General features: G+C 36.1%; 1 protein-coding gene across 3 annotated transcripts in view; it reads right to left on the bottom strand.

Annotated features, from left to right (window-relative positions):
- Positions 1-22,500, bottom strand: part of ASXL2 (ASXL transcriptional regulator 2) — a 119,849-nt gene that overhangs the window by 35,746 nt on the left and 61,603 nt on the right. For 2 of the 3 annotated variants that reach the window (XM_043469163.1, XM_043469164.1), the window contains 3 exons: positions 11,119-11,227; positions 7,362-7,512; positions 294-409 (listed from right to left, as the gene is read on the bottom strand). In XM_043469163.1, the coding sequence (XP_043325098.1) occupies positions 294-409; positions 7,362-7,512; positions 11,119-11,227 (376 nt within the window). Of the gene's footprint in view, positions 1-293; positions 410-4,364; positions 7,332-7,361; positions 7,513-11,118; positions 11,228-22,500 lie in introns of those variants that run through there. The other variant, XM_043469165.1, reaches the window with a different exon arrangement.

Genomic DNA, 22,500 nt, shown 5'->3' with positions numbered 1-22,500 from the left:
AAAATCAACCTGAAAAAAATTCAATACCTACTTGTAACACACACACACACACAATACCTACTTGTAACACACACACTCCTCATAGCAAATTGGAAACTAATGAGGAACTTTTAAAATGTGATTAAAAAGAGTATCTATGACAAAGCTGTAACACAGAGGTGCATAAATTATTAAAAACAAATTGGGAAACTGTACAAAATTTTTCCTTTAAAGGACTTAATGTCACTGACTGCCAGCAGCACGCCTTTTTAATGTGCGCGAGGACGTGTCTGTAAACAGAACAGCACGGTTACCTGCTTTAGTGCCTTCTTGCTGTGCTTCTGTGATGAAGAAATGACTTTACCTGCCGGAATGGTAGGAGATGGGCAGCCCGAATGAGGAGAAGATGGCTGTGACAGCCTAGACGATACTAGGAGGAGAAAAATGACAATTCCAAGTTTTGTTATCAGAGGTGATATCAAGCACCATTTCTTTCCCAATCACATAGTGCTACCTGTATTAAGAACTGTGACCAAACACTTTTGGGAAGGATCTTCTTTTTGGAGTTCTATTGCAAACAGCTTCCCTTTTCAAGTTTATTTCCTCAGAAAGCTCTAGTGAAGGATGATAGGATGGGAAAGGGATGAATGTTAGTATTCATCACTTTGTATTAATTTTTTCAACAGAATTGATTGAAGAAGCAGTAAGCAGAATATAAACCATGAGTCATCAACTAAGGTAAAGTTTAGAAAAGATTCTAGAACCTACTGGACAGTATGTATATCCTTAAGGTAAATCTAGTAACAACATGATATTGTGGAAGAGCCCTGGATTGATAGAATGGGTTCCAGTTTCCCCTGTCTTTAAAATGAAGGTAATAAGGTCATTCCACCTCAAACACTACCGTTCTCTAATTCTTATATTCCTTCAACTCTGACATCAATAGTTTTAGGTCTACCCATGTGAAAGAGTGCTTTAGAACTTCTGATGGAATCAGTGTAGGTATACATAGGATGGAACCACTCTCTAATCATCACTAGCTGTTTTATCAGACTTAGCCAAACCTCAGTATTGCGTGAAGGGTTTTCCCTAGCAAGGGTCTATATTTATAATAAAACACAATTTCTAAAGTTTGACAGTGTATAATTTATGATACAAGATAATAAAGAAATCACTGACTCAGACTCAAAAACAAAAATGATGACAACAGTAGACAATATTAAGAAGACTCATCATACTTGACTTCAGCTTTATATCCCAGCCCTTACTGAGGGGTTATATATGGGAAAGAAAGTGTGATGTTAAAAAAAAAAAACACACACATTAATTGTAACATATAAAACAAAAAATGGAGTTGGATAATTCTTGAGATGTTTAAGCAACAAAAAGAAACTAAATTCTTAGTGCACTCAGACGCTAACCAATTTTTTAAAACAACGGTTTCAATGAGATACAATTCCTATACCATAAAATTCGCCTGAAGTGTAAAATGTAATGGCTTTTAAAATATTTGCAAAGTTGTGCAACCATCATCAGAATCAATTTTCATCACCCATTAAAAAATTCTGTACTGGTTAGCTGTCATTCTTCTTTCCCCCCAACTCACTTCCCTCTTTAGTGATGGGCTTTTTTTTTTTTTTTAACAAAAATGAGTGTTTTAAAGATTCATCTGTGTTTCAGCATGTATCAATACTTTATTCTTTTTATCACCAAATAATATTCTACTGTATGCATATGCCACATTTTGTTATTCATGAGCTGATAGACATTTGGGCTGTTTTCACTTTTTGGCCATTATGAACACTCATTAGCAGAATTTTGTGTTGGACATATGTTTTCAACTCTCCTGGGTTCATATCTAAAAGTGAAATTGCTGGGTTTTTCAGTAACTCTCTGTTTAAACTTTTTAAGGAAGTCCTAAACTGACTTCTAAAATGGCTGCACTATTTTTACAATTCCATCGGAAATGTATGAGTGTTCCAATTTTTCCACGCTCTTGTCAACACTTGCTATTGTCTGTCTTCTTGATTTGACCAATGTTTTTAATGGACATTATGAAAATAAAGCTAGAAACTATTAATATTTAACTATTACTTTTTATTTATTTATTTTTTATTATTTACTTTCTTTTTAATGGTTTGCAGAAATCTGAGAATATACATGTCCTCGACTGCCCCAATATCTAAAAATAAACAGAAAACAAACCAACCAAAATGACCCCATTAAGGAATGCAAGAATTCTAACTGTGGCCTGGAAAACAGACAATAAAGCTATCTGTGATTACCAGGGCAAAACTTTGGAATGCTTCCCTTTAAGGCAAAAGCCCTTTCTAGCAAATGAATCCATAAACATATCTTGAAGCCAACTAAAATAAATCAAGAAAACTCCAGGACCTACCAATGAGGAAAATCTCTCGGTTGACTTAATGCCAAATACTGGTCTCACAACTTTAATGAAACTTTTAAATATTAAAGGTTCAGAACTACAAAGAGCAAACATGATTTAAACACATGTTTATAAACTCATCTCTTTTAATCCTTCTAGTGCCTACACTGTCTCTAAGACACATTAACTGTATTAGAGTAACCAAAAATTAAATGTCATTTATGTGCCTAATGCTTTGCTAGGTTCATCTGAACAGAATTTCATTGAACTCTTATAATCATCCGCTAATGCAAAGAACCGACTCATTGGAAAAGATCATAATGCTGAGAAAGACTGAGGGCAAGAGAAGAGGATGAGATGGTTGGATGGCATCACCAACTCAATGGACATGAATCTGAGCAAACTCTGGGAGACTGAAGTCTGGCATGCTGCAGTTCATGGGGCTGCAAAGAGTTGGACACGACTTAGCGACTTGAACAATAAGGTAGGTACAACTTCTCTTTCTACTCCCACCCAATCTCCTCCAATTCTACCCTCTGAGATAATAAAATAATATAGTTGGATTTGTATCCTTGTTGACATTTTTCTATGCAAATAAAAATATGAAAAAATTTCAAGGATGTGTATTTATATATAAATATTAAATGTAAACACCCGCATATTGTGATGGTATTATCTAAAATTTCCTTATCTAGAAATTTAATTAGCCTGCAAAAGGACTCAGGTAGTAAGGAGCACAACCAACATTTGAACTTTGCATAGTTTCAGAAGAGTGAGTACTTGTAGTGGGTTAAGTGGTGGCCACCAAAAGTCATGTCCATGTTCTAACCCCCAGAAATGTTCTATTATTTGGAAAAGGAGACTTAGTAGATATAATTGATTTTGAGACAAGGAAATCATCTTGGATGGTGATCCCAGTGGGTCTTAAAATCAAATGATGAGTTACCTTAAACACAAGACAGACACAGAGAAGTCCATGTGAAGACAGAGGCAGAGACTGAAGGATGACCTTCCTTTTAATAGCTACATAAAATTCCACTGTGCAGATGTACCATAATTTCTTCAACTGGACTGATGAGTAGTTTAGTAATTTATAGTCTTTTGCTCTTATTACTACACTGTCTTAAACACTGGTTTCTAAGGTATTGTACCAAGAATGATACCATAACTATCTAAAAAATGCAAATTACTGGATCCCAACCCAACTCTACTGAGCCAGAAACTGTGAAGGTAGGGCCCAGGAATCTGTGTCTTAATGTGCTCTCCAGGTGATTCTAATGCACGTTCAACTATAAGATACTGAGAAGCCAGCTTTCCAAAGTGATTTACAAATTGAGGCTCATTAAAGCCAGTTTTACTTATATAGTTTACTGAAGTAGTTTCAGCTTGTTGGATACATCTGTACCATCCACTGGGTAAGCTCAGAAGGTACCACTTTTCAATATAGCATTGGGAATTTTCCATTTCAACAAATGATTATCATATGGAACAAGGTCCAAAGGGTAATGGACTGGACTATTCATATTAGATGCATTTGAATTAAAAAGAATTAGTAAATAATCTCTTAGTATTTTATTTTTTCTCCTGAAGATATTCAGTGAGACCCTCTGAAGTATTAAAGAGACTATCAGAAATAATGGAGCAGTAATATCAAAATTGAAACTGAGCTTTATACAGTTAAAGGATTAATCGTTGAAAGACTGATAACAATTAAAGTTCCCCAAATCGTTTTCATGATCAAAAAGAGCAATACTTCTCTTAAGGGAGAGTTTTCATTTTCACAAATTAATAATAAAAATAATTTTATTATTAAAAATATATTATATAAAGACAATAATAATAAATAATTTTATCAGAAGATAACAATAATACATGTAGCTGTTTCATGCTGCAATACTGCATTTTAGGGAAAAGGCAGACTTCACGTTGATACAATCCTACCAAAAAAGCAACAGAAAATGTTGATTTTAATCATTTTTCTGGTGTTATTCCATCTTACCTTGACTTGGAATTCCATAAAGCTCTTCTCTGAACATTGTTTCCTGTCTGGAAATTAGAAACCAAAACTACAAACTTCTAAGTTCTTCCACCTTACACAGAAATCAATAAACTAGTTTTAACATTTGACTGAATTTCAACATTTGACTGAATTTCTCTGTTCCTATCTGGCTAAAAAGTATACCTATTTCAAGAGAGTCTCTATCGATTTCCAACTAGAAGTATCAGTTTTGCTGTCAGAGCTCTTTATTTTTGTACATAAAAGGAAGTGGGTTTCGATACTATCTCAGTGTTCTTCCTGTCTTACAATGCATTTGAAATAAAGTGATGTCAGATTGAGAGTAAAAGCTTTAGAATAAGAAAACGGAATAGACACACATTTGTTTTACCTTTATTAATAACTGCAATTGACTTAGAATTGTTCTGCAGCACACCACTACTATCACTGCTAACTACAAGTTTTCCACTTTAATTTGCACTAGACTACAAAAACACTCATATGTATACAATAGAAAACTAAAAATACATTTCTATGCCTATGCCATATGCATGACCCAAGAATGAGAGAAGTACATCCTATGAGAGGCTAAATCATTCTTTATTACTGCTAACTTAGCCTTCATTCATTTCTTAAGACTATCAGAGCTGCCAGAGTCAATGGGAATTCCATATGACATCACATACACCTCTCATCTCCACCTTCCAAATACCACATGAAGTTCATCCTAGTCTCAGTTTAACAGGCTACAATCAGAAAAGATCTTAAGATCTCAACAGAAACTGAGGCTAAGTTGTTAATACTGTGACAATTTCGAGAAGAATGCATCAGAGGCAGTTTGAAAATAATTTATGTTGACTACAATTTTTAATTTGCTATAACCTTGATGTTAATATCTTCTATTATTATGCCAAGTATGTGGCAAGGTTGTAATATTTTAATCTACCCATTAAGCTACTGAGAGGAAGAGAAGGGGACGAAAGAGATGGTTGGATGGCATCACTGATTCGATGGACATGAGTCTGAGCAAACTCCAGGAGTTGGTGATGGACAGGGAAGCCTGGAGTGCTGCAGACCATGGGGTCGCAAAGAGCTGGGACATGACTGAGCGACCGAACTGAAGCTACTGAGAATGGGGTTCAACTGTTATTTCTTAAATCCTCCTGTAATCACATTTACCTCACAGGTAGCCTTTCACAAACATGTAACAATCACTACCTGAAACAGCTACTGCAGCCTATGAGCTACCAAAAAGCAAAGACCTAAACAACCGTGACTTTGTTCCCAGTTTACTGACCTTTAATGCTGATTTCCCTGTTTCCAGCCACATCCAGAAATTATGAATCTGTTTCTCTTGCTTGATGACCTGGTTTGGTTCCTAATCCTAGATCAACAATTCCCAAACTTAAAAAGAAAAATGTAAACTGGGGGGAAGCAGAGGAGACAAAAAGGCCTAAATACTTTTGGCTCCATCTTCCAAAAAAAGAACAGGAAAAAAAAAGAGGGGGGGTCCTTTAGTATAATCTGAGAAACGTAAGACCCTGGACACACCTCTCTTCACTACTGACTGGGATTACTTTTAAAAAATACATATCAAGAACACTCAGGATTTCCCTGGTGGTCCAGTGGTTGAGAATCTGCCTTGCAATACAGGGGACATGGGTTCAGTGCCTGATCAGGGAACTGAGCCAGTGCACTCCGGAACCCACGCGCCCCAACTGGAGAGTGCACACACCACAGCAGAGATCACGTGTGCCACAACTGAGACCCTACGCAGCCAAGTAAATAAAGAGATTTTTTAAAAAGAAAAAAAGGAATGTTGGTCACAGGTCCCAATCTTGTCTTGCCTTTATTCCATTTGTTCATAACACTTAGGGTCTGGGCTGTTCTCTAAGTGGTTGTGATTTTAAAGCTAAGATCCCCTGGTTTCAAAATTTGTCCAAACAACATGTGTAGCAGCTGTTATGACAGAACTCAGATAACGCAACCAGTTATCTAAATTTTCTCCAAAAGTAGTCCACACATTAACACAGAAATGGTAATAAACCTGACTTTTCTGATGCAGTTCAAAAATCAATAGCTCTGCTGCACTTAAAACTGAGTCAATTATTCTAATAAGTGTAACTCTAAATTCTAGATCCAAAGACAACTCACCTACAACTCAAACCTAAGAGGATATCCAAGCTAGAGAAATTCTTGGATGTCTATTTTGCTCTGGCATCAGTCCTTATAAAGTAACCAGCATGAGCTGGTTTAAAATCTGTCCTGCCATATATGGCTCAATTTACCAATAGTGGGGTAAAAATGATTTTCCTTCTTCAAAAAGACTCTTGAAAAAGAAGCTACAGATAATTATCAAGACTAGGTAATAAAATGTATCCTGAAGTGGAAAATTCATCTCAGGGAAGCTGTAGCAACAAAGATGTTATTCTCTAAAAACACGGTTTGGGGTAAACTATAAAGCAGAAACCAAGCAGGAGATGAGGGCAAAGACTAGCAGACTAAATTTAGTCTTTGCTAGTAGAAAACGAAAAGCATTCTTTTCCTAGTAAGGAGTGAGCTGTTAAACCAATTAAGTCCTCAAATTTTCAAAGAGAGTATTAAGAGGTAAATAACATAATACCATCCTAAGAAGGGTTATAGGTAGCCAAGAGCTGAAAATAGACCCAGATAAAAACCTAGAGCCATGCTGTCCAATGTGATGGCCACTAGCCACATGTGGCTATTTAAATTCAGGTTAACATAAAGTGAAAAATTCAGTTCCTCTGTCACACTAGCTATATTTCAAGTGCTCAAAACACATATGGTGCTAGTGACTACTTTGTTGAGTTGCACAACATAGCTGCAGAACACTTCCATCACTGCAGGAAATTCCATGGGAATTTCTAACTAGTAAGGGAAAGAGAATAACCGACCCGGGGTCTGGAAAAAGAAGAACTATTAACAAGGGCATTTATCCTACAGCATTCAGTCTTTTATTGAGGGGTCAGGTGGATTTACCTTTCCTTTTCCACCTGCTCTTTTTTCCCTCCTTGTTGCTGCCACCATCACTGCTGCTGCTGCTGTTTTCAGAACTCTGGGAATCTGACTGACCATCACTGCTTTCTTCTGAACCTTCTGAAAGCTCTTTCACCCCATCCGGCACATCTTTCTGAAAATGTAGGCATCCAATTAGGATTTATCATTACCATTTCAGCAAACAGGAATTAAATTTCTGATATGCATTACTGTGATTTGCAATTGTGCTGATTATTTTTTATGATTGTAAGATTCAGTAGCAGAATCAGGAATTTCTGATTCCTGTCACCTCTCTTCTTTGTGTCAAATTAGGTACTGTTTCCTTCTATACTCAAAGATAAAAATTATACATGACAATCTTATGCACGTACAACACAGAGGCTTAGACAAAAACTTGCTATATATAAGTCCAGGTAAATGATGAAATGAAATCTATAAAATGTATACAATAACAATTTTTTAAAATGTAAGCATACCCATCATCCATATAATGTATATATATTTGTGTGTATATAAGTGCCATTATGTATTATAAATTCAGTTAAGAGTTTGGACAGCAAGAGATGGTACTTTATTTGAATCTATTTGGTTCCAAAAATTGGCTAGTAAGTAGCAAGAGTCAAATACAAAAGGAATCATTAAAAAAAAAATCATATGAATCTTTGGTTTCTGCACTGCATAGTGAGAATGCTAATCAGAAAAACGATTCCTGTGTCAGCGACACTATGACAGATATAACAGGGAAGCTGTAAAATTAAGAATCTAGGGTTTGAATTCTGGCCTTATCTTCTCCTAATGAGGCAGCCTTGCGCAAAGTCTTAAATGCTCATGCCTCAGCCTCCCTGTAAGATGGGTAATAGTACCTACCTTAAAAGATCATTCTGAAATTAAATGAGTTAATAAATGTAAAATGCTTAGTATAGTGCCTAGCATATGATAAGGTTCAATAAATATTAGCTGGCTACTATGTATTTATATAGTATATAAAATATAAATACATTAGTGAATGTTATTTCTAAGTTATAAAACTATGAATGATTCTTTTTTCCTCTCAATATATTTTCTGTTCTCCCACATAATTTATTTTTATTATCAGATCAAAAATAATTTTGACAAATGACCATCCTACCTACAACTGCCACTCACAACATTATAGTCAAGGCAGTAAGCTCTGGGGGCTTCCCTTTTGGTTCAGTGGTTAAGACTCTGAGCTTGCACTGGAGGGGGCACAGGTTCAAGTACGGATGGGGGAACTAAGATCCCACATGCCGCAGGGTGTGGTCAACAAAATAAAAAGAAGATAGCAACCTCTGACCTGGTAAGGAGCTGTTTTTCCTCCAGTGCCATTTCACATGTTGTACACTTTCTTAAAATACATACCCCTTGTTTTTCTATTCTTTCTTTCAAAATGCAGGAAACTTTTACAGATTAGTTGCCAAAGAGACCTCCTGATCCATAAGTTCTACAAATACTTTAGTACAAATATAACTATCTTCTTAAACTTGTGATCGCTCCAGGATCACCTCACACCCAAAATCTTAGAATCACTGCATCCCTTCTTTTATTCCCAATAGTTCACATTTTATTTCTCTAATGTTCCTTGCCTCCATCTCTTTTAGCACTCTCATGAAAAGTGTTAGTCGCTCAGTCGTGTCTGACTCTTTGCGACCCCATGGACTATAACCTGCCACGCTTCTCTGTCCATGGAATTCTCCAGGCAAGAATACTAGAGTGGGTAGCCATTCCCTTCTCCAGGGGATCTTTCTGACCCAGGGATCAAACCCCAGTCTTCCACACTGCAGGCAGATTCTTTGCCTCTGAGCCACCAGGGAAGCCCCAATCATTCTCACAGTTCAGCTCAATTATCTCTTTTAAACAATCATAATCATCTTCTTGACAAGTTTTCCTGTTGAACTCTTAAGTGTATCCTACTTGAATTATCCTCCTAAACATGGATTTGATCATGCTATTCTCCTGAAAACCTCTGCCACTTCCTCAACACATGCCTACCCTCTCTCCTTCCTCTCCCCAGCTGCAAGTCAGGTTTTCAAAAGCCTCCAAAGTGTGTTCTTCACCTAACATTTACCCCACCCCAACTCCTTACCACACTAGCCCACACACAGATTATGGTCTAACCACTCCAATTTACTCCCAAGTCCATTCTGAATCCTTTTATCTGTGCCTCTGCTTAACCTATTCCCTTGTCCTGGAAAGCCCTTCCTCCCATTACTTATCTACCAAAGTTCAACTCATATTTTACAACTTTAAAATAGCAAAAATAAAAACAAAAGCTTCTAAATCCCTTTATTCAAGATGAATCTTTATTTCTCTACATTGTAACAGCACTTTATAGCATAGTACACTCTGTCACTAATTATTTCAGTAACTATGTGAGATTTAAGAGATCAGGGACCTTAATTTATCCTTCTTTATAGCCTCTATGTGTCCAGTACAGAGTAGGCATTTAATAAATGTTTTTAGCAATATAGAAGGTCTACAACAGCTAAAACCTAAAAGAAACATAGAGAGCTCCATGTGGGCTAGATCCCTGTAACCCCAAGAAGCTGAATAAGGTATTTTAAAAGAAGGTATTAAAGGTGAGTTAGATCTTTTAAAAGTTAGCGTGCTACACACAACCACCGAGCACAGGGATGACTCAGCTGAAGCCAAAAAGGTAAGAAGTGGGAAAAGAGCTGCACACACATGTGGACATAAGTCACTGCTGATGAATTTCCTTTGAGAAATAACGCTCTCCTCAATCCATCTGGCTAGAGGGCTTAACCACACCCTCATATCAAGGGTGATCATGAACCTAAGGGCGGCCATCAGAAGATTCAATACATTCGGCAAAGGCGATCCTTTAAGTACAGGCACATGCGCCAACCCATACCAATTAAGCCAAAATAATACCAAAAGGACTCCTGCTTCAGTTTGTGAGACTCCTTCTCCCCAGGCTTACAGCGTCCAGAGTAGGGCTTGGGAGTGAAGTCATGTAGATGAGGAGAAGGCCTGCCTTGGAATGAAGCCAAAAGAAAGTGGAGAGACCCATTTCTGATGACAATCATTTGAGCTCCTGAATTCAGGCTGAGTTTCCCTAAAACTTTGAGCTATGTGAACTAATAATTCTCTGTTTTCCTCAAGTTCATTTGGGTTGGTTTTTCTATTTATAACTGTAAGGACACTGATAAGTCAAGATCCCTTTTTAGTGCAGGGATTAGAAATTAGCAAGCTTGTTATGGTAAAAGAAAATGGAAATTCAGTTAGATCTGAGTTCATATTCTGGCTCTAATACTATCTGGCCAACACTGGGCAAGAAAATCCAATCTTCTGAACTTCGGCTTTCTCCATTATAATAAAGAAATAGTAACCACAGTTCTGAATTGTAACGGAGAATTAAATGAGAAAGTAGTATAAAGTATTAAAGCTATATGCTCCATGGTAACACTCATTATTATTTAAATAATGTGAGGCCCTTTAAAAAGTCACTGGAAGTAATTTTCAATTCATCCTTTCAAAATAATACTGTGGCAGAGAATGAAAAGTGAAGTTACTTCTCCAATCTACCTACAAATGGCCACAGATTAAAGAAAAAAGTACTGGACATGGGATTGAAATTTTTACTTCTTCTTAAAAGTAAGCTCTTCAAGAACAGAATTCTGTCTCTATGATTCAAATATTATTTATATGTAGTCACTTCCTGTTTTCACTTTTAAAATGACTCCCTAACAACAATATTTACCTTCAAAGTATATACTCCCATTCTACCTGGAACCTTATAGAAGATGCCTTCTTCACCTCGGGAGTTTGTGTGCAGCATGGCATTCAGGCATGCAAGAGGGGAAGTTCCACTGTCGAACAAAACAAAACAAAACAAAAAGAACACAATGATTAGTTTCTAGTCTCTGAATAGCCTATGCAACAATGAATTAAGATAAAATTAATGATGGATCAACACTCATTTGACAAAACACACTTTATAAACTATAAAAAGTCTACAAATCTAGAGAGGTGGCCATGGAGAAAATGGATGTAAAATTCAAAAAGAAAAAATAATTTTATAATTTTCTTAATCTCAATTCAGCATCTAACATTTAAGTCAAGAAAAATTTCTCTCACAGAAGTATCACAAAAGTATTCTATAAAGATTTTATTTTACTCACAATTTTATTTGTTAACACTTCAATAAAGCTGAAAACAAATTTTTTAATATATTTCATTTAGCACAAGCCTTAACTATTCATAAGTAAAACAGGGAGGAAAAAGAAAACATAAAGAGAAATAAACAATATTAATCTCCTTTCATACTGCTGCACCAGAATGAATTTTAGTTATGGAAAGAACATATTTCCATGGCCTTTTTTAAACTAAGATATAACTGACATATAATATTATAGTGTCAAGTGTATAACATAATGATTCCATATTTATCTATATTATAATGGTCACTTATATTTAGACCTATCATAAGATCACTTAAAAAGACTTATAAAACAGGCTTTGGAATATTCACCTTCTATGCAGAAACTTGATTAAAAGTTTACTAATTCTAATATGTTGTTGTTTATTCACTAAGTTGTGTCGAACTCTTTTGCAACCCCATGGACTGCAGCCTGCCAGGCTCCTCTGTTCATGAGAATTTCCAGACAAGAATACTGGAATGAGTTGCCATTTCCTTCTCCAGGGGAATCTTCCCAACCCAGGACTCAAACTCCTGCATTACAGGCAGATTCTTTACCACCGAGCCACCAGGGAAGCTAATATACATTTATCATATTTTCTGGAGTTATAGCTATATAATAAATTATTTGTAGAAAATTTATATATAACATTTTCCTTTCTAATCACAATCAATTCATTTTTCTAAATGGAAATGTGTGGCATCCTACAGGATAGACCAAACTTATGACATGAGAGAGAAAACTCCAACACCACAAAAGACAACCTTAGTAACTAAATAAAAATAAACATTTCTGTACAGGAAAGAAATATCATCAACAAAATAACATAAACATACAAAGCTAGAATAAGTAACTGCAAAACAAATGGCAGACAAAAAAACGAATAATCCTAAGACAGCTTCTTTTAGGAAAACACAAACAACCAATTAGAAAAAAATGGATTAAGGATATGAACATGCAATATAAACAGCCAACAGAATACATGAAAAGCTGCCCAAACTTAACAGTGGTTAAAGGAAAACAAATGACACTGAAACCCCATTGGTCAGACTTGGAGAAATCAAAATATTCAAGTCTCTGTTAGCAGTACTGTACTGGTGTCAGTTTCCTGGTTTTGATATCATACGACAGCTACATAAAGATGCTACTACTGGAGGAAGCAGCGTGAGGTATACATGGGACTATTCTCATAATTTCCCATAAGCTTATAATTACATTTTAAAAAGTGAACTGATAAACCCATTGCTGGTAAGGTTACGGGAAAAGAGCACTCTTAAAGACTGCTGGTGGGACTGAAAACTGCCACTCCCTACCCTCCACCTCAATTCTGTCTTAGGAAAGTAACATGGAAGTATCCACTAAAATTAAAACTATTAGGGGCTACTAATTCAACAATCCCACTTCAATCAATCCCCCCAAAATAAGACCACAAAGACTTACAAACATACATGCAAGGATTAACTTCAGCATTGCTAAAAAGTGTCAAAGCACTGAAAATGACTTCAAAGTCAATAAAAGAATGGCTGACCATATGTTAGTAAGGTAACCAACAGGATATGAATCAATAACAGCTATGTTAACAGCAAAAGGAGTGCTAAATTCCAGGAAGCATTCTGGTTAGCCCTCACAACAATCCTTTGAGGTAAGCAAAATTATTACACCATTTTTACAAATGAACAAACGAATATACTGAGGTGTTAATAAGTAAGCTGGTTCAAGATCACATAGTGCTTTGTAAGTGGTGAAGACAATTTCAGTAAGAAGAAAGAAGCAGAAGAGGAAAAAGACTGCTTAAAAAGAACATATAACTAAGTAAAAAGAAAACATGCTATAATTTGTGTAGCTCAATAACCTATCTGGTAAAAGGTTTGCCCTAATTTTTGGTATTCAATTTCAGTACTAAGTACCCACTCTGTTTAGTACTGTTTATTAAGTATCCAATAAACTACAGTCTGTGGGTCCAAAGAGGAAACCTTTCTAGTTCAAAGTGTAACAGGATAGTTAGACAAGGGAACAAACTGCCATAGCACACTGCAACCAGTGCTACCGATACAGACACAAGTCCACAATCCTGACCCCAAACACTTAAGGCCAATTGTTTCAGACATAAAAATCTGTTTGGATTTTTGAAAGGCAACATGGTATGCCATATACTATGTAACATCACCAGAGAGATTGGGGGGCAGCAATTCTATAACCAAATGCGGTGAAATACATGAATATTCACACTAAGTAGGAAAAACAGTTTAAGAGAATTGTCGACAAAGGAAGTTTGGTACCAAAAGACTGAAAAACCTCTTTCAAGCACTTTGGATTTTGGCATCATGGAACGGAGACTGCAGGCCTGTACAAAGTACTTTAGGTCTGAGAGAAAGTAACACATAGTCTCATCTAGAGCTTAGTACCTAGAACCCAAAACAAAACAAAAAAAAACACCAAAAAACAAACAAAAAACCCAAAGCCAACCAAACCAAAACAAAAAATCTCTTACGGTAAAACCCATAAAATGAAAGTAAATGGCACACACATCTGGTGAAAAGATGTGGTAACAGATACAGACACCATCATATTTTCCTCACAAATCTGATGTAATTTTCCTTTGAAGGAAATATGAAACTTTCAAAAAACCCACAAGATATACAGAACACTACACACTGTTTAAAACACAAATTTAGATCTGATTTCAGGAAAATATAAAAAACCAGAGAATCCCTGAAAAATTCATTTTTATGAATAATGAAGCAATGGCAGAGAAGTAAAATAGGCTACACTGCCCATGATGGCAGGAATGTATCTTCAAGGGAAGTAACTCCAGAATGACATAAATAAAATAAAAATAACTGAGTAACTTGAAGGAACAGATAGCCCCTGCATGAATGATAAAACTCTGGTACAGAGAAAATCAATACTGATGTCAAGTAAGTATAATATGGGGTTGAAGCAGCTGAAGCAAGAATACCTCAAAAGATTACATAACTATCATGAGATAATTTAGTTTCTAATTTTTTTGGGTCCATGTTTAAGAGATTGTAGTTGGAGTAGTGGCTGGGGGGGTTGGGGAGCAGTTCTCAAGGAAAGGAACAAGTGCAGTGTTACAATTTTATGCTGATACACTTCATGAAGGGAATATACTAAGATGCTTCATACACAAGGCCCAAGAACAGAAGCAACTTCAGTCATACTGCCAACAGCCTTATTTGATTTTCTCTGCAGTAAAGGGGGTTAACAGTAGCCAGCAGGGCTGAAAGACCTGAGGCCTATAATTAACACTGCTCAGAGGAAACAAACATAGCAACTCATGAAAAGAGACTACTGTGTGGCCTAAAGAGCCAGATTTATGTATTCAGACCAATCTTAGAGTTCAGATCTGAGTATATCATGGGCAAGTCAGTAAATATCCTTAATCTGCTCATCTGTGAAATAGAAGAAACACCATCTACTTCATAATCTGTGCAGAATCTTAATTACATATAGCAAGTGTATATCACAGAGAAGTGACCGAGTAACTGGTATTTACCTTCACTTGTTTCCCACCCTAGTGTCATGATATTCCAGTGTTCCCTACCTACCTTAAGTGACAATAACTTCACTCACCTTCATCAATTCTCCACTCTGAAGCCAGTGACCTTTTAAAAATATGTATGATTGTGCCATCTCTGCCCAGCTGAAAATTCATCCACAATATCACAATGTGCTTAGAATGAAGCCCAGAATTATCAAAATGATCTGACCCCTGCGACACACTCTCTGCTCTGGCCTGCTCTAGTTTTCTTTTCATTTTGTAACTTATAATTCTTCTGACTTCTTGGCCTTTATACTAGTTAATGCTCCTGCTTGCAGTGATAACCCTCACTTTTTCTCTTAGAAACTCCAGTTAATTCACTCTTCAGATTTCAGCCTTAAGTACCTTGTTTAAGGAAGCCATCTCAATGTTATATACAATCAATACTTCTCCTAAATATATTTCATTTATAACTACACATATTGTCATGAAAAAGTTTTAACTTAACATGTGACTCTATTGTAGGCCAGCCAGATTCAATAGCATGTGATTTCACTGAAGCTCTGGGAAGCAGATTCTCTCTTTTCTTCTATAGTTAAACCCCAAAGCATACAGGCTCCATCTGCAACCATGATGGATGAACCTGGTAAAAATGGAACAAAAATGAAGGAAGCAGAGCCAAGATTCTGATCAAACTGCCAGAGCACCTGGATCAAGTTTTGCCAGGTATTTTCACTTTTATCACATGACTAATTTCCTTTAATGTTTAAGCCAGTTTACATTGCATTTCCTATTATTTACAAATGAAAATATCTTAACTGACAAAGCATCTAGATCAAAAGCATTCATAATGACAGAGATATAAAAAGGATACAGAAGAAAAATATAGGAGAATATTCAAAGGTGACAACTCTCTCCTACCAATAAGAGAGTATTATGTGTATGAATCAACAGTGTGTACTGAAGGATGGAAGGAGAGGCAACATGTTACTCAACATGCACAGCCTAACTGACCCAAGATACTCCAAAATATTTATCTTACTTTTTTTCTAAATCTTGAACTTAAAGCTGAGATCTAGGCATGAAAAGCAAAAGTGGCAGAGTATATTACTGTTTTTAGGTAATCATTCACTGCCTCTATCAGGCCACCTTACAGTAAATAAAATGTATTTATTCCCTTGCCCCTCTTGGGCTTGGCCATAAGACTTGATCAATAAAATGGTAACAGAAATGACAGAACCAGAGGCTAGCAGCTGCTTGCACAGTGTGACTGCCTCCTGATTGCCATGAGAGCAGACCACTGATTTCGGAACCCACAGCAGAGAGCCAAGCCTAGGCAATAACTAATCTTCAGCTCCTCTAAAGACATGAAGTAGAAAAGGAACTATCTGTTGTTATAAACCACTGAAACCAAGACAGTTATGTAGCAAAAACTGACTGATAAGCCCAGTATAATGGAGGGAACATCTGCTTTCTCACCAATACTCAATGCCAGACAGTAAAAAAATATATACGTATCTAGCTAAGATATCACTTAAAGAAGTAATAGAAAAATATTAAGTCCATGAGAACTCAGGGAAAACATCATCCATTAACTTAAATCTAGCCAATAAAGAAATAAACACATGAGTGGAGAAACATTTAGAGGGGGAAAAGTTGCAATTATGGTGATAAAAGAGAAATGCAAATACTTTCTATTTTTTTTAGCTTTTATTTAAAAAATGATAATGCACGTTCAGAATTTTTCTATTTTCTTTTTCCTCAACTTCAGAGATCATTTAGGAATTAATACCCTAAATGAAGTAGATGACTAATCTTCAGGGAAAAAAATTAGTACAGCAATTATCTTAGTTTCTTCAATTAAATGTAATACAGTGGTAATTCCTGGCTGCTGAATTTCAGGGTATTTTTCCAGTGTTTATTTTTTCATTACTGATTGACCTGGTTTTGGCTATTAGGAACCATTTTTACAAAAATTTTAAGTAAATACTCTAAAAGATATGAATAAAAAAAGATATGAATAAATTTTAAAACAATGTAATTTCTGAAATCTCTGAAAGAGAATAAGGCTCTTTTTCAAAATCACTTCCTTTGTTAAGAGCATGTTAGTTAAAACAAAAACTAGAACAGCAGGTAAAGGGGCACAGAGACTATACACAGATTGAAGTGAAAGACGTCCAAAGAGAAAAGACACGTTGACTAGCAAGGTATTTGTTCACCAAGTACCAGAAGAGACACTCAAAAAGAGTCAAGTCATTGATGCTCACAAATGCGAAGAGTGGGGATGCCTATACATAGCATTTAAAGATCAAGAGACAAGCCCAAGGTGAAGAAGCTGGGTGGGAGGATCCAGTGGTTTTAGAATGTGTGTGTTTAGTTCATTATCACCAAAACACTTAATCATTTCAATTATAGGACAGTGATATTTAGAGAGAAAATTAGCTATCCCCTTGAATAATATCAATACAAAAGCAATCATGACATTTTGACAACAACTTGAAAAGTTTGCTATATCAAAATACATTTTCAATTTTCAAATGTCTATTTTGATAAATGACTCATTATATCACAAACCTGTTTAGGCACCCATGCGAAAGACTTCTCTTACCTGTTTGTGTAGAGATTAAACTGCTACCTTCTACTCAAGCAACAAAATAAATGAATACAGTAGAAAATAATAACCCACAGGATAAACAAAGAATCTATGAGTTCATGCATGAACTCATAAGTGCTAAGTCGCTTCAGTCATGTCCAACTCTTTGTGACCCTATGGACTGTAGCCCACCAGGTTCCTCTGTCCATGGGATTCTCCAGGCAAGAATACTGGAGTGGGTTGCCATTTCCTTCTCCAGGGAATCTTCCTGACCCAGGATAGAACCTCCGTCTCCTATGTCTCCTGCATTGGCAGGCAGATTCTTTACCACTAGCACCACTTGGGAAGCTCCAATGAGTTTATACTAATATAAATAAAAGAACAAATCAATAAATGGGGGAGAATTCATTGCCATATAATTCTAACTAACAAAGAAATGATAGAATCAGAAAATCACCATATGTGACCACCACTCTGCAGACAAGTATTATCAGTGGACGTTTTGGTGGATATACTCTTTTTTTTTTTTTTTGGTGGATATACTCTTAAAGGACCCCTAATTATCACCACTTCCTACTCACCTCCTATGTAATTCCCTCCCCATGATGTAGGCAGGACCTGTGACTTGCTTCTAACCAACAGAATACAGCAGAGGGGGCAGAACAGTAACTACATCACGAAAGATTGCAGTATTCTTGCAAGGTGCCTCTCCCTTGCTGGTTTTGAGGAAGCATATTAGATTGGGAGGGCCCAGATGGCAAAGAACTCAGGGCAGCCTTTAGCCAACAGCCAGCTGGAAACTGAGGCACTTCATTTTGATAAATCTCAAGGACCTGAATCCTGCTAGCAACCACACAGCTTTACAAGTGGTTTCTTCTCCAAGGAGAGAAGTGGTTCCTTCTCCAATCCTTCTCTTATTCTCAAATAAGAACCAAGCTCTAGTCAACACTTTGGCTACAGTCTTGCAGAGAACCCAGTGAAGCCATGCCCAGACTGCTGACACATACAAACTGAGATAATAAATGTGTGTTGTTTTAAGCTCCTAAATCTATGATAACAGGGTTAAGCAGCAATAGATAAATAACAATGAGATGTTAAAACTAGTGGGCAAAGACATAATGAGAAGCAAGGTATTCACAGGGTCTCAAAGCATCTCCCTCTACACAAAAGATACTAATTACAAAGGGGAAAAAAATTACACCTTTTTAGTGAAGAACCACAGCAGACATCACAGAAACTGAGGGACTGGAGTAACCAATCCAATATCCCAATAATGGGATAACCTGAAATCACATACTTTTGGATATGATGTAGTGAAAATGACATATAGTTCTCTGACATTCTTGTCGAAAATGTACAACCTGAATCTAATCATGAGTAAACATCAGACATACCTAAATTGAAGGACAGTCTACAAAACAGCTGATGTGAACTCTATAAAAAATGTAAAGGTCACGGAAGACAAAGACTAAAAGAACGTTCTTACATTAAAGGAAACTACAAAGATATAAAAAAGCTAAAAGGAAATGCAATGTGTGACCATGGATTGGGACATCAGCAGAAGAACTGTCAAATTTAAATAAAGTCTGTTGCTTAGAAAGTAGTATTATATTAATATCTTGATTTTGACAATTACACTGTGGTTACATAAGAATATATTGCCTTTAGAAAGTATACTCTTGAAGTGTTTAAATGTGAATGGGACAGCATGTCTACAATTTACTCTTACACATTTTAGAAACATCAACCAGACAGATAAAGTATACAAAATGCTTACATTTGGGCAACCTAGGTAAAGTAACATAAAAATTTTTATATACTGCTTTTTTAACTTTACTGTTTTTGCAACTTTTCTTAAGTCTGAAATTCAAATAAAAAGCTAAAAAATCATATATAAGAAATCTATAAGAACAATATGCACCAACGAAAAAGTATGAAGTGCTGATAAATGCTACAATATGGTGATGGTTGTTGTTCAGTCACCAAGTCATGCCCGACTCTTCGCAACCCCAAGGACTGCAGCACGCCAGGCTTCCCTGTCCCTCATCTCTCAAAGGTTGCCCAAGGTCATGTCCATTGCATCAGTGATGCCATCCAACCATCTCATCATATAATTTATGGTCTTTTGAGGTTAATCCACATGCTACAATATAGATTAACTGCAAAAGACCATAATGTATATGATTCTATTTATGTGAAATGTCGAGAAATGGCTAACCAACAGAGACAGAAAGAAAATTAGAGGATGGCAGTGGGAACTGGTACTAACTGTATACAAGTATGAAAAATCCTATTGGGGACTACAGTGATAGTTGCACAACTCAGTAAATTTACTAAAAATCACTGAACTATAGAGTCAAAATGGGTGAAATTTATGGCCTGCATGCTATACCTCAATAAAGCTTTTTAGAAAAAGATGAGGTGGAAAAGAAACTAACTTAGTTTCTCATTCACTGAACATCTATTAAATAACCATGTAACTGCACAGCAGTAAGTGCTGGTGATATAAAAAATAAAGTGGAAGTTTCCTAAGTACACATTCTTACATTTTAATGTAAAAATAAATGAACTGGGACTGAGTGAAGCCAAATGATATGATCTCCTTATTTCCCAGTGTGCACTCATACACAAAAAACACTACAGTTATCATTTATGATTAATTAACATTTCCCTCTCACCAGAGAGATGAGGCAAGTTGGTACACATTTCACATGTGCAGTAATGTAAAAAATTTAGCCACAGTTGCAATTTTGCTATCAACTCAAGAAGGGAACAAAATCAGAAACTTAGGTTTAGAATTTATTAAAGATCTCTTCTAAAAATTAACTGATAATTTTTCCCATAACTAATCATGCCAAATTTCTCCACTGAAAGTCTGGACATTTTCACTATTGTTTTCTTTCATTTTTAGTTTCTTTCTGGAGCTTGAAGATACAAATAAAACTGTAAGTGAAGTCTGCAAAAGTATTCATATATATACAAGGCCCATCAACTCTCAGTAAAAATCTTTAGCTTCTTTAATCTTGTCTGTAACTCTCCTAATTCTGAAGGCCCTTCTGGCACTCTTATCACTTGTTATACCGATTCTGTATCATCACACTTTAGGCAGAAATTTTTAAAAATTCACTCATATTTTTCTACAACCTTCTATCACTGCCTATATTTTAAATTTGACAGGGAAAAATTACCATCTACAAAAGTTTAAAGAAGTAACCTCTGCTCATCCCCTCTTACCTCAGGCATTTGTCTTATTTCCTACAGTGGTTGTTTCTCCCATATTATATAAAAATGTATCCTACTCAAATTACAACAAAATCATACAACTTTATTGTGGTAAAATATGACCCAGATGGTAAAGAATTTGCCTGCAATTCGGAATGTCTGGGTTCGATCCCTGGGTTGGGAAGATCCCCCAGAGAAGGGAATGGCAATCCAATCCATTATTCTTGTCTGGAGAATCACCATGGACAGAAGAGCCTCGCAGGCTATAGTCCTTGGGATCTCCAAGAGTCGGACACGACTGAGCGACTAACACTTCTGCAGTTCCATAGATAACAAAATTTACCATCTCAACCACTTCTAAGTGTACAGTTCACTTCCACTTAAGTTCATTCACATTTTTACAACAGCAGGCTCCAGAACCCTTCTCACCTTACAAAACTAAAACTCTGCACCCATTAAACCCTATTTTCCCCCTACACCAGCCCCTGGCAACCACCTTCCTACTAATCCTTTCCGTCTCTACATAACTTATACTCTAGGTCTCTCATGTAAGTGAAATTATATGGTATTTTTCCTCTTCTGTCTGGTTTATTTCATTTAGTATAATGTCTCTGAAGTTCATTTCATGCTGTGGAATGTTAGAATTTCCTTCCTTTTTAAGGCTGAAAAATATTCCATTGACTGTATATGCCACATTTTATTTATCCATTTGTCAATAAACTTGAGTTGTTTCCATCTTTTGCCTATCTATTCATATACTGCTATGAACACTGGTGTAAAACTATCTATTCAAGTCCTTGCTTTTGATTCTTTTGTGTGTATTCAGAGAAGTGGAACTGCTGGGTCAAATAAAATCCTACAACTTTTAATCATCCTTTACCTTACTTTCACTTTACAAACTCTGTCAGGTGCAAACATCTACAGACAAGAATCAGGTAAAATCCATAGGCTGACAAGGAGCTTCACAGGTCATGAAGCCCATTTCCTACAGATGTTACATCCCCTCCTAAAACATTCTAAACAAGTAGTCTTTTGCACAAGCTCATAATGTGCTGGTGGAGACTCTATGAGTTTCTAATTATTCATAAATTCTTCCTTAGGCCAAATGCATCTTCCTCTAACTCCATTTATTAGTCCTGATTTTATGATGTAAATCAGTGGTCATCATGGTGGAAAATTTAGGAGGTTCTTTTCTTTCCTCTGTGTGATTTTCTCTACTGTTTAAATTTGCTTAAATGACCTTGTAATAAACCACCTTTGTAAGTGGAGAGGAAAAGAAATTATTTCATTAATTTAGATGACAGACCTTCAAGTACTTTAATAAGACTCTTCATGAAGCCCTGAAGTCTACTTTTTCAGATTTTTGGTCTCTCTTTTCCTCACTGGCATCCTCTCTCCAGCAACTAAGCTAAAGAAATCTAATAAAATAAACTTTTACAATACATCCTCAAAATTCACCAGTGTCTTCCAACATTTATCATCCCCAGTTCAAGTCTTTGGCGAAGCGCTTTAAATGACTTCAGTCTTATTTACTTATTCCTAGATACTCCACTTTGCAACAGACCACCCCTGCCTTATCTCAACTTTAATCCTAATCTCTTGTTTATTTTTCTGTACTCCTTCCTG

Source organism: Cervus canadensis, chromosome 5, assembly GCF_019320065.1.
Source record: "Cervus canadensis isolate Bull #8, Minnesota chromosome 5, ASM1932006v1, whole genome shotgun sequence".
Taxonomy (NCBI): Eukaryota; Metazoa; Chordata; class Mammalia; order Artiodactyla; family Cervidae; genus Cervus; species Cervus canadensis.
This window is presented reverse-complemented; position numbering and strand designations above follow the sequence as displayed.